We start from the raw sequence: 14,122 nt of genomic DNA, 5'->3' as shown, positions 1-14,122 counted from the left end.
TTCCACTTATATCTGAGCACAGAATTTTGTCTAAGACATTCCTCTGCTATACCTGTGTTCCTATTTGACAACCACATTATCTCTGTGGGAACAGCAAAAATCCAAAGCCCCTGTCAATGTGCTGGAGAGAACTGTGGCTTAGAAAAATCCCTATTCAGCTGCAAAAGGCTACATAACACAGATTTGGTGACTGCATCTAATCACAACAGACAGGCACCTGTTCAGAGAGTAGGGTAAGACTATGTTGTAGATGTATATTTTGTGCCTATTTCACATGGGCTTTTTTTATGTTACATTTTTATTTCTATTCTCTCTTATCATTAGAGTTCTATTCTTTGAAAAAAAGTTTCTGCATTACAATCACACATTGCAAGTATTTTCTATTTTCCATCACATAAGGCAGCATGACTGGCTGGGATTTATACACATTAAAACGTGTGCTAGTGCTTATCAAGTTTAAAGATTTAATGTTCTTAATTACCTGGTGGGACTCCATTTGTTACCCATGAGTCTTGCAGCTTCATCTTCTCCTCGCTTTCGTATGGACCAAATAAAAGACCATCCCTTTCTTGCCTTAGATAATATGATCCTTCTAAGTCACGAATCACAGGCAATTCTGTTTTCAGGGCTTTCACTTCAGGGATAGTTGATGTCACAACATACTGATGATGAACAGGTATGAGAGGGTGCTGCAGGCCAATCATCTTACCTATTTCACGGGCCCAGAAGCCTAGACAAGACAAAAAACAAAATAGACGTATTCAAAGACTAATTTCAATTAATAGAAAATAACAGTAAAACCTTTGCAGGAAGCACTGCGCTTTATGAAATGTGACAAAGAAATTTTTTCCATACTTTTAATTTTCAAATTATTTTTCATATTATCCAGCATAGTTTTCCCTCTATGATTCCATGTCCTTGTTTCTAATTATACTACCGTATATTATTCTAGTATACGGATATTAAAAAAATATAATTGGAAAAATATAAATTAGGCTTCTAAAAGTTCAGAAGAGAGTTTAATTAACAGTCCCACAAACCCCATGGTTTATTTCAGTAAAGCAGGTCTGCAATGCAGTCATAGCAAAGTCAGACACACTTAAAAATCAGAATAAATTAGCTCAAACCATAGGTGTTAACCTAGCTTCTTACTATCAACCAAATGAGCTAGTATGTTTTCCCAAGACAGTAGTCAAGTCCTAACACCCCAATAGAGCAAGGCAGCACTTTCAGCCAGTTAACCTCAAGAATTTAAGTTTCTCTCCTCTTTCACATGCATCACGTGACTCATATTAATTACATCTCTCATGTAGCAATCAATACATTATGATGTCCATATTGGTAAGTAGTCAGTGTGCTCTTCCACAGTTGTCCAATTAAAAGTTCTGATACAGACTGTGACCAGAAAAAGCAAGCAACAATTTCCGTGCCCCTGAAGCCTATACAAGCCCTTCATGTACACTACTAGGCATAAGTTAAAGAAGACCTAATTCTTCTCTGCTAAGGTCCCTCCAGACTAGCTGTTTCCAGCTGAGAAAACACATTCACTTAGTGAGGTACCTGTGTCAAAGTCAAGGAGTGGAAGTCACTTAACTGTCAAACTTACTAGTTTGGGTTCTGCATCATGGCTCACATCTGCTGTGAGGTTGGAACATATAGACCCGGGAATCTGACAGATACAATTGACTGGGATGGCAGCTGCTCTAAGAAGCTTGGAATATCCTTCAGCCCCATTCTCCGGACTCTTTGGCTCAAGGAGTGGAGGTCTCAGAAGTGGGAATGAAGGGGGAAAAATCCAATGAAGCAGGAGTTACAGGGAACTCTAGGAGTGAGGGTTGGGGGAAGGCAAAATGGAAGGGGAGGAAAAGGTAGCAGAGCCTTCCAAATAAAAGGCTCTGTGCTATATGGCACCCAGGTAAAGAAGGCAGGTCAGCCTGGTTCCTGTGTAACCAGCTGACTCCAAACTGTTTAGGAAAAACTACCTCCAGCAAGATTTGCTACCTAACACAGGTGCCCCTTCTCGTAGGAATACACTCATGATGCCTAGCTTAACATACAACTTTTCTTCCCTTTTGCTGCTTACTTGTCTTACCCAGGTGCTCCTACCTCTCTCTTCAATTCCATGCTTTCCAAGATCTGGTCAAAATTTAGCTCTCAGGGCCCTGAGGGCACTAACAGTCATTAATGATCCTGAGTAGCCTCACCTGGGACTTCCACCCACACCCCTGCCCGTGGGCCCAGGAGCCCCATTTCAGGTCAGCTCAGGACCTGCAGAACCTGTCTGAGCTGGACTGATTGTAGGTGTGTCTGTTTACAGCTCTGTCACAACCATGCCAGTGCCTGGCCATGGACCTCATTGATCCAGACCCTGATCCGTGGACTGCTTCCCAGCTTGACCTTAGCCCAGTCTCATCTCTGTGGTCCTGCCTGTTGGTCACTGGGCAGTATCTGACTCTGGTTACCATCACCAGACCTGTTCCTGACCTGTGGATCAACTTCCAGGCTTGGCTTCAGTCTGGCTTCATCACTACGGATCTGCCTGTGCCTCATCCCTACAAACTTGCCTGGAAATCTGGACTGTGGGCTGACCCCAGCTGCTGGTCCTGAGCCTGCCCTGCTCCCTCCCTTGTGCCCTGTAGGATGGAGCCCTTGCTGGCTCAGCCCCTGCCCTGCTAGCCTTGTTACCATGCTTGGCTCCCTGTCTCGTGGGGAGCAGCCCACCCGCACTGCTTGCTGATATTAACTTGGGAATACATCCTCTCATCTCTGGCATGGCCCAAAGCCAGGGCCATTAGGGAAGTTGAGTTGAGCTGTGCTGGCCTTGTGCCATTCCCCCACACCAGGAGGGCTGTTACAAACTAGCCTCAGGGTCTAACACCCACAGTTTTTAAAAATGCAAAGTTTCTGAGGAAAACATTTTCTGTGGTGATTCACTTGACAACCGCTGACAGCCAGGTAAAGCAAGGGAGCAGGAAATCCAGGATTATGATGGAGAGATCTGTTCAGTTAAAAGCCCCTGCCCACTAAATACTAACAACCAGTATCTGTTGTTCTGCATTTATCACACATAAGAGTTTTGCTTCTTAATGGCATCCTCACCACTTGGAGGAGACTCACTGATGGAACACTTGTTAAGTCAGTTAAATTAGCTCAGGGAAGATCATGCCATAGTCATACAGTGATTCAAAACATCCTTTAAGGCTACTGAAACCCGATTTATGCTCCCTGATACAAAAAAAACAACCAAAAATATTCTAACAAATTTGAATTTCTAGCACATCTGCAAGGGTTTCCTCCATTACACATGACAAATACAAATGTGGATTTAAGTAGAGGCTAACAATCTTTAGGGAACTTCTTTTGATTTGGGCATTTCAATGTCACCTACAAAGAAAACTATTTTAAGGTAAGGTCACCTAATGATCCATAAAGGAGAAAGAAAGGTGAAGTAGCAGAAAATTCCATCTCTAGTATCATGCACTGTTTTCCTGCCAAAATTGCGTGGGCTTAAAGAGATATTTGGAAAAGAAATAATGCTCTGGGAATGTACTTCTAATAAATTCACTATTTTGCTTACTCATTAAAACAGAATGAGTGGGAAAATATAAAGAGCAAGCATATTCAAGCTCCTCAAAGAAAATAAAAATGGTAGACTTAATTTTAGGTCTCAAACTTAACTTTCTTTCTTTCAAAATAATATTAAATTTCTTAGCCATTAAGTTTGCAGAAGTACATTACAAACACAGCTGATTTTAAATTGCTTTTGAATTAAAAGCAAATAGTTTAGGTTTGCCCAAAATCAAATTTTAAATATTGTACTTCTAAAAAAAATCACTTATAAGTGCTTATTTAATTGCTTAGAATAACAACAGCTGACATTTACTAAATGAAAAATATTACAGTTTCTTTGTTTAAAGTTTTTGAACCATGTGCAAAAGCTATTACAAACACAAAAATGGCAAAAGGAAGAATACGTTCTCTGAAACAAAATTCCAATTGGAAGCAGATGTCAAGTCCTATCACATGTAGTAGAGATAAACGAAGGCATAAATTACATCTCTAGGACATTTGTAAAGATTACATTGTAGAGACTGCAAACATCTGATGCTGAAATATTCAGTGGTGGTAGTACTTAGCATATCTGTTGAACTATGTAATCTGACTATCTCTTGTTTTTAAAAAAGAGAAAATCTTCCATCACTACGTATGTATAAATGGTTGTATACACAGTGTGTACATGTCTGCAAATGTGTGCTTATATACACACACACACAGTGTATATATAAACTAAATTCACTATTTTTCCAGACTTTAATCAAATATTCCATTATAAATAGGCTGCAAATCACTTCAGCAGGCTCAATACCCGTTAGGTCATGTCAGGGATTATTTATTAGGCATCTGCTTTCTTCCAAAATGGAAATCTCACATAAGGAACAGCTAAAGATTGGTTGAAACTAGTTTGTTCCAGTTCCACAGCAGATGTCAGTTGGGGGATGAGAGGGGAGAGAGAATGTAGAGAGCAAGCCTAAAGTATGAGCTCTGAATTATACCAGTCATGATCCGTAATGGAATGAGGCAAGGCTGAGAAGAAGAATGAACGTTAGCTGAGAGAACATTTATAAGAGATATGTGTTACACAGTATTGATTTCACATCCTTAGCCAGAATGTTAAGCAATATGTGCCTCAAATGTTCATTTTGGCTGAAGAGTTAACTACACAAGAGAATTAACTAAATATATTGTTGGTTTAATAACTTACTAATTAAAAAAAAAAGACTATGAAAATTTCACAAGGGTGCATTCTAATTTTTGCAAATAAACTTTGAAAAGCATTTACCAGAAAACTCTGCCTAATGTCAACTTGATACATAAGCCAAAGAAAGATAACTACACTACAAAAATATAAGGAAATTACTACATCTGTGATACTTCACCTATATGATGCAGAGCCAATGGTTAGGAATAACGAGTGCCTAGAAGTTTGTGGCCTAAATAAGAAGTCTGATTGCCAAAAAAGCTGCCTTTCCATTCCATAATCTTGGATCATTCTCAGACCAATATATCCATACTGTGTAACAAATGACATAAGGATCCTATTAGTAAGAGAGTTTGTGATTTTTATACTGAATCCTGTCCCATAATTCATGCCTGAAAGCCAGGAACTGACAGTCCAAAGGCAATCAAATATTGACACCTCTTATCTTCTAAGTGCTTGACTTTGCAGTCTAAATAAAATTCTTTTAATTTGGTTTCCCCGTTTCTGTGGTTCCTTGCTTTCTAAAAAGCTTATGAACTCTTCCAGTCCTCTTTCTCTCCAAAATGTCATTATGTGGCACTGTATGGACACCATGACAGTTCATGAGCATCTTGAGAACCTCAAGGTGAACTTTTTCAGATCCCTGCTGTTTTAGCTAGGCTTATACCAACAGCAAGTGATCACCTATGTATGGGAAGCACAGGATGAGAAAGCACACTTCTCAATGGGTTTCCCAGTTTCTTTACTGAAAGCCTGGAATGATCTAACATGGGGCTGTCTACATCCCAGACACTGAAAGAAAGGTCACTCAGTAAAGCTCATCCTCACAGAGTTCAGCCCTTTTATTCCATTCCCTCCAAATTTCTCTCTATCCCAGTCTTCCCTCTTCCCCATCCCTGCTTGTCCCATACCGGCTCTTCTTTTCTGCTCAGTCTCATACTCTAATCTTCTTACTCCAGTCCTTACAACCTTCTTCAGCTGTTTTGTCTCTGTGTGCAAGTCAGTCTCCCTCATTTGTCATATCCCGTCCCACCTGCCTTCTCTTCCTTCCTATCTACTCCCATCTACGTCTCCCTTGCTACTCCGCCAGTCTTTCATGCCCAGACAACTCAGGCAGCCTCAATTTTCCAGTCTCAGTTTCACACACAACAAGTCCTCAAGTATCCTTCCTAATCTTTTTGTCCAAAAAGCTCCAGCTCCAGTTCCCTTAATGAAACACGTCAGATCTCTTTTTGCTGTCCCTCTCTGTGGTGTCATCCTCACTATTGCCATCCCCACAGTCCCTCCCGGTTTGAGCTTCCTTATTCAGGAAGTCCTCTAGCACTTAAGTGTTCTACTTGCTGCCACTCCCAACCACCTCCAGGAACCTTTCGCAAGCATTTCACTCTCCCAGCCTGTTCCACTTTCAGTACAACTCACTCATAATTCCAGTTGTCAGCCATGGTTATTCTACCCACCAATAAGAAGAGTCCCTGTCTCACTCAACTTCTTCATTTTATCTGCTTTGCACTAAAAATAGATGCTTTTTTCTTTTCCACTGCACACATGTAAAAAGGAATTATATCCTTGCTCTCAGTTCACTTGTCCCATCTGAGCAAGAAGAGAAAGTCCTCTTGAGCCATCACAGCTTCCTACTGAAGTCTGATTATTCACTGAGATGGGATGTATGAAAGACTCATGCCCTAAAAATGCAGATACGATTCCGTTTGAGACAGAGAGAGTCTGCAAAAATTTCATCCAAATGGTAAATATTCAGCATGTTTTCAAACAATTGAAAACAGAAAATATTCCACTAGAAAGTAGAAGGCATGCTTCACATAGGACGTGCCAACAGTTTCACCAATAATATATTTTTCTGTAATTTGTATAAAGCAGCATAAAAATAAGTGAAGTTTAGATTGAATACAGGGTTTTAGACCTATCAACTTGTTTAGGAAAATAAATACAAATCCAAAGGACTCTTGCCCAAAAGGTCTTTGAAGCAGAAACATCAGTTTGGCTTCTTTAACACAATGAAGAATAAAAATTGCATATGTAAATAAAAGCTCCTTTGAGTTAGGAAATTTTTATTATATAAAAAAATCTATTGTTAAGCCAAGTGCATGTTTAAAATACTACTCAAAGGGCAACAAAAATCTTCTGGTTCAAGGATATGTGGATAGAGTTAAATCTTAGAGAGATAATACTGAAATAAGCAAGGTTATCTTACTTGCTGCAAATCCTCAGTCTCTTTGAAAAAACAGTGAAGACATTTCTACTTCATTTGTACATCCCTTTTCCCTTCCTAAGTAGCTCTCATAAGATTTTAGAGGACAATATGCATAGACAGCAGCCTGTCTCTTCTACACAACTTACTGTAGACCAGTGAAGGTCTCTTCTGCTACTAAAATCTAACAAGACAGTCTGACTAGTAACTGCTGGAGACAAACCAGAAAGAAATATTATTAATGCCTAGTCAAGGACAATTAACATAAGAGCTAAATTTTCACAATACTGTAAAGCAATATGCACAAAGTACATTTTACCACAAATCAAATGAATAGTCAAACACATATATTAACTTATTCCTGTAATGCACACAATTCAGTACAGATGCTCTGTGTCAGCTGGTTTGTAAATCTGAAGGGTATACAAATGCTTATGTTACCTGCAGTATTCACGATTGTCTTTGCTCGAATTATTCCAAGTGGAGTTTCAACCTCCCATGTCCCATCTGATCGGGAGTTCAAATTAGTCACTTGCACGGGGTAATTTAATTGGGCACCATATTTTCTGGCTCCTGCAGCCAAGGCCATAGTGAGAGAATAGGGATCAATATGACCATCTCCAGGGTTATACAGGCCAGCTAAAACCTAAGTGGAGGTAAAATCCCACAAAATGAAAGAAATTAAAATTTATCAAAATTAACTAATTTTTTAAAAAAACACTTTACTTCTTGAATGCAGTAACCCTTAAGGAGTCAAATCAAAACAAATTTTCAAAACATATAATATCAGGCCTTCAGCTAGCCAACTTAACAATGGTTTAAGGAAATAAAATTGCTCAGTTCCCCCATGCAATCAAAGGCTGCAATGCTTTAATATTATAATATTATCTATAATTAATAGTATGCATACTGACATACAGTATGCACTAAAATGCATGTGAGTCTGATTTTAGTTTATAATGGTTTTTTTTTCACTGAAAACCAAGAATTTATTGTACAATTTGTATAAACAGACCTTATGTCTACATATCTGATAAACCAATATTTAACTGCAATGGAAGTTATTTTTCATAAAATTAGGTTCTTTACCATATCCATATTCAGCAAGGGAAATAGCTCTTGTACTTTCTCAGGCGTGATTAGGTACTGCTCTGTTGGGTGCCAACCAGCACGAGTCATTTGGTATTTGAATTCATCCACCCTAGTGGGGGTTGAAGCAATTCTGATGCTGCCAGGCTGATGAAACCCCACAGCCTAAAACAAAGAGCAAAAGTTAATTACTGAAAGAACGTTTACTTATCTCCATAAATGCATGTTCCTATGCTATGGGAAGCCTACAGGAATTTTGCCACTAACATCACTGAAAAGAGACTCAAATAAGTTAGGTGCCCTTGAAGGAACAGGACTTAGATGTAAACTCCTAGAGAAAATAAAATTTAAAAAAAAGTTATCAAATTAACTTCCCAGGTTAATACGTACTATCTTCAGAACAATTGTAAAAAGTTCTTATTGAGTGTCACAATACTATTATTTTTATTGATTTGATAAATATTTGAATTTATGCACTCATACACTTTCAAAAATAGAATCAGATACATCTCAAAAATAAATATGTAATAGCTTATATTAAAGTCTATCACCTACATAATTTTCTGTTGAGATGCTGCAGAATAAATTTAACTGACTAAGCACCTTTATTGACACAATGAATAACCACCCACCTTTTTTTGTCTTTTTAATAAAGTAGAAATCCTTGTATAGCTGGACACTGAATGCTCACTTTCTGGTACACACTATTTACTTCACCTTTTCTGTGTTACCTCTCAGGAAATTAATATGGTTGAATAAGTCTTTTAGTAGAACTCACAATGATAATCTGCTGTAGTATCTTATCTAGCTGAGCAGTAGAATGAAGAAAAAAGCATTTTATTCCAATTATCAAGTTTGTAGACTAGTACAGTGAGGATCATGAAATTTCTGCTGCTGTCTGAAGCAAGCATGAGTTTAGTAAATGAAATCTATATGGCTGAATGATGCCAGATAAAAAAGACGACCCCTGTGTTTCTCTGCATACCCATTCCTTAAGTCACTAAACAAAAACACATCTCTGAAAGGGATGGGAAGAATTGCAGCAATCTTCTCAAGTACAGACAGCACCATATCACATGAATTTTTAAGTGGACATGTTTAAAGCAGGAATGTATCATAATCAATCCGTTCATTCCAGATCCTTGATGCTATTTTAACTCCTATACCAAGCTGAAGTTGCAGACTCTGAGTCTGCTGAGCTTCTGAGATGTTTGATGAAAACCATTTTCTTAAACTTTAGAGGGATCTGGCAAACTATCTAAAATATTTAGTGACTAAACACCAGACTATATGCAGGCAGGAGAATATATTTTAATATAAATGGGAGCTTTATGATAGTTATGAACACACACATAAACAATTTGGCAACTCCAAACTTTTTTGTAAGACTATTCATAACGTTAACATTGATCTGAGTTAATAATTAAAAGGTTAAGGAGATTACCTGTCCAGTCTCTTTTTCCAGCTTTTCATAGAGTTTGATGCTGTAAGAATGGATTTTCTTCAGGTTTATTCCAGGATGAAAGTAAGTAGTTAAACCAGCCTCAAATAAGAAATAGGAACAACAACATAGAGGTATGATTAGAAATGCAGTGTTTTCTTTCCCTCCTTCCAACTGTCATTCAAAAAGAAACTGTCAAAATACTGTAAAGAAAAGCAACACATGGATAGAGCCAACTGCTACAAAAATAAAAATAAAATCCTCTCCCTATTTATGGCATTCTTGTTCTCTGCACATGTGTTTTTCCACCTGTCTTTTCTCATCAAATTTGTCAACCCATGATACTGTTGCAGTTGTTCTCTCCTATGGTTTCCTTTCTTCCTTAAATTATTCAGTTGTCAGTTTCAGATCTTTTCCCTCTTGCAAATGGAGATGGGAGAGAAACCAAACCTTCACAAAGACCAGATAACTTAACAAAAGTTATTACTTTCCTGGGGTGTGAACAGCAGGGTGGTGGAAGTCAATATTCTTCTATTCTCAACAGTTGTCTCATGTGGCAGTTGAAAAGCAATTGCTGCATTTCAGAAGTAGCTTAAGAAATTACTTATTTTGCACATCATTTTACTAGGTCTGACTTTAGAAAGCTGTCAGGCCCTTTTGGGTTCATGCAAAGGTAAAATCAAGAAATTACTACAGCCTCTTCTATATTTAAGGAAACTGTTCATCTGCCTACAAGAGACAGCTGCATCAATCTAACGACATTCGTAACTGCAGACATTTAGCACTTAAAAAAAGCAGAGTTCAAGTGTTACTGAAGTTAAGTATATGTCTTTGTATCGCCTGAATTTGACATCTCACTAAAACCCTTCTTCCAAGTGAGACAATAGAAATACAAAATTACCTTAGGTTTTAAAGCTAAGTAACTACATTGATTTAAATACTTTTTATATCTAGAGTGCATATTTTGCTCACTAAAATAGAGCTTATTCATAGATGAAGGTTGCTTCAATTAAGGGACCTAGGCACCAGAGTCCACCTTTTGAGTTCACTGCCATTCTGAGAAAAAAACAGCAGGCAATCTAAAGGTGAAAAGTAACACGTATAGTAGAGTTTTAATAGTTTCCTTTTAAGTTTCCTAGTATGCACTTACATTAACTATTCTTGATTTTAGCTCGCTAACTCTGTTCTGTGCTACATATTTTAAGGCTTTAACTTTTAAAGCTAGTGGAATAACTGTATACATATGAATAACAAAAGCAAGATTTAGTGGTCTTTAAAGACATATTTTAATTCAAACTAATTTAATTATGCTAAGAACCTATTAAACGTTACACTTCTCGATAATAAACATCAACATATATTGCATGAATTAGACCACACATCCTCATTTTTTGAAACCATGGCCTCTTCTGACCCATCTTTCTTGGTGCAGCTTCACATTTAAGACCCAATCTTTTTCTTTAGAAACAATTAGCTTCAAATTGCTCTTAGCAAATGGCTTACACTCAGACACCATGTCCCTCAAAAAACATAAATCATAGTCACTGCCTGAGATGACAGGTACTCAGTATCTTCAGAGCAAGAGTATGACAAGTGTCTGGCATTACTGAATATATGTCTTTATGCTAGCCACAGTGTTAAAAGCTTTTCCTACCTTTGTTTGTGAGGATTTTATCTTTCTGTCATCTTAACATTTATATATGATATCATAGTGTACCACATGAGTGAAATGCCGAAATAAACCAATGGAAAAATGTGCAAAATTAATCATCTACCGGTATTACATTTTTCAGTTATGCCTGTATTCTATTCATAAATTTGGCTCTAGTTCCCTAAGTATGTTTGGTATTGTTCATTACCTCAACAATCTGAGTTTAAAAAGTGGTCACGCAGATCTGTAGGAGGAAGAAACATCTGCTACGGGCCACATTAAGCACAAAGCAGGCACACTGAATTCAGGAAGCCCCTGGGCTAAATTAACAGTCTGGAAAAATATTACTTGTCCTTTTCTTATTATAATATCAGATCACCATCATACTGGACACTGTTGGAGACTAGGTATTTGACTAAATGCATTTTCAATCTCATTTGATACATGTGCTTTTAAGTTGTTGTGAACACATTTATTTTAATTACCTCAGACTAAAACCCAGGGCTGTTTCCCTGCAGAATTTGTAATTAAAACTTGCTTGTTTCTTAAAAAGTAATTCCTAAGGGCCTTTTTTCTATGTATACAGAATAAAGAAATAAATTAGGCATTGAAATGTTTACATTTCTTTAGCCATTTACAGTAACCTATGAGTAATTAATTTACTTGTACCTGCAAATTGTGTCATCTCATTATTTTTACTGTCTTCTTTTATTTATGTAAACATTTTCTGGTCTTTTTTTGTTTTTCCAAATGTAGTAATATATTTTCCAGATGTAGGGAAATTCCATTTTAGTGGTCACTGTTAGTAAAGTCATTTTGAACCAAATGAACCACAAATCACTTGCAAGTTAGCTATAAACCCATACACATTCAAGAGCATTTAATTGCAGGAATTAAATAAAAACTTCTCTCTGACATTTTTAAGTGAATAAGAATTTTAAACATATTTGATGCCTTTTTGCTTCAGATAACGGATGTTTCTGATTTCAGGAGTGCACTTGGGAGACAACTATAACCTGACTGGACTATATAAAAATTAAGATCATAGAATCATAAAATAATGATAATAAAATAAACAGATTGAATGGGACCTCAGGAGGTCTCTATCCAACCTCATACTCAAAGCAGGGTCAGCTATGAGATCAGACCAGGTTGCCCAAGATTCTCCCCAGCCTGGTCTTGAAAATCTCCAAGGACAGAGACTGCACTACTTCCCTGGCCAAGTACAGGACTTTGCATTTGTCCTTGTTAAATTTAATAAAGTTCCTGTCCTTTCATCCCTCCAGCCTGTCTAGGTCACTCAGCATGCAGCCGTGCCCTTGAGTGCATTGACTGGTCTCCACGATTTGGTGCCAACTGCAAACTTGACGAGCATGTACTTTGTCACCTACTCGAGATCATTGATAATGTTATTAAACAGGATGGGTCCCAGGACAGACCCCTGCGACACTCTACTTGTTTCTGGCCTTTGGGTAGAGTATGACCGACTAATCACTATCCTCTGAGCCCAACCATCCAAACAGTCTTTTAGCTATGTAGTTGTCCAGCCATACAGAACATAACATCTTCAGTTGAATATATGAATATTATGGGAAACAGTGTCTAAAGTCCTGCTAAAATCCAGGTAAGTGACATCAACTGCTCTCCCCTTATCTACAGATTCCGTCATTTTATCATAGAAGGCAATCAGGTTTGGTCAGACATGATATACGCTTGGCAAATCTATGCTGACTGTTCCACATCACCTTTTATCTCCTTTATGGGCCCATAAATATGATCTGAGACTTGCTCCATGATTTTCCCAAGAACCAAAGTATGGCTAGCTGGCCTTTAGCTCTCTTGCTCGTCCCTTTGGCTTTTTTTTAAAGATGCATACAAATGCCCTTCTCCAAATGTTGGGCACCTTCCCCAATCTCCACAGACTTTCAAAGGTTATACATCCCCAGCCTTGCAATGCCATAGCATCATTCTTGCATCTAGCCCATCTGGTCCAATATATTTGCATGAGTCAAGTTCTCCCAGTAATCCTTGTCTTGACCCTCATCCACTTCTGGTAGTTCCTCTTCTCCTTGAACCCTGCTCAGAGGCCTGAGAAACCTTGTCAGTGAAAACTCAGGCAAAGAAGGCATTGAGTACTTCAGCCTTATCAGTGTACACTGTGACTAAATTACCCATCTCATTCAGCAGCGGTCCCGCATTTTCCTTGTTCAGCCTTCTACTACTAATGCAGCAGTAGAAGCTATTCTTGTTGCCTTTAAAGTTCCTTACAATTCTTAACTCTAGTTGAGCTTTGGCTTTCCTAACGTCCCCTTCACATGCCCAGGCAATTTTTCTAAATTACCCCTTCACAGCCTCTTCCTGCTTCCATCTGTTGTATACCACAGTTTTGCTCCAGAACTCAGTCACGAAATCCCTGTCTGGCCCAGGTGGCCTCCCAATACGTGTTTCAGGGTGGACTGTTCTTGTATTTGAAGGAGATTTGCTCTAGGTTTTGCTCTATTTTTGTAAAACAGAAATTTTGTTATTGTAGGTGAACATAATCTGGGAAAATAATTTTAAGAATGGCCACTTTGCTATAAGAATTGACACAGTGATTTTAAGGCATTTTTATAGTTGAAATTTTTCTTTGTTGAAATGTTCACTTATCAGTTTTGTTCTATTCCAATCTGTTTCAGATTTTATACTAACTCCATTTATTAAATTCGCATTCTGGAGGAAAATGGCATTAACACTGTTATCACCTATACTCTCTCTTCTTGCAAGTTTGACCAAGTCATACAAAGTTTTTATTTGTCTTGTGCTGTGCTTTATTAACTATCAGCAGCAAAATCAATTGCATGTTGCAAGAAAAAGTATCACGTAACAGGATGATACGTTAAACATTTTCTTAGAAAACACCTTTTAAAAAAGTACCAGCACAAAAAATTTATTTGCTGAGTGAGTTATACATCCCTTGTTCAGTCCCTAGGGCTTCAG

General features: G+C 37.9%; 1 protein-coding gene across 1 annotated transcript in view; it reads right to left on the bottom strand.

Moving 5' to 3' along the window:
- The window catches only part of DMGDH (dimethylglycine dehydrogenase), a 49,726-nt gene that overhangs the window by 30,893 nt on the left and 4,711 nt on the right, over positions 1-14,122 (bottom strand). The window contains exons 3-6 of the mRNA XM_076363326.1: positions 9,499-9,597; positions 8,055-8,219; positions 7,407-7,611; positions 482-730 (exon numbers count right to left, since the gene is read on the bottom strand). Coding sequence (XP_076219441.1) covers positions 482-730; positions 7,407-7,611; positions 8,055-8,219; positions 9,499-9,597 — 718 coding nt within the window. The remainder of the gene's footprint in view (positions 1-481; positions 731-7,406; positions 7,612-8,054; positions 8,220-9,498; positions 9,598-14,122) is intronic.

Source organism: Aptenodytes patagonicus, chromosome Z, assembly GCF_965638725.1.
Source record: "Aptenodytes patagonicus chromosome Z, bAptPat1.pri.cur, whole genome shotgun sequence".
NCBI lineage: Eukaryota > Metazoa > Chordata > Aves > Sphenisciformes > Spheniscidae > Aptenodytes > Aptenodytes patagonicus.
The sequence above is the reverse complement of the archived record's forward strand: the minus strand, read 5'-3'. Positions and strand labels throughout refer to the sequence as shown.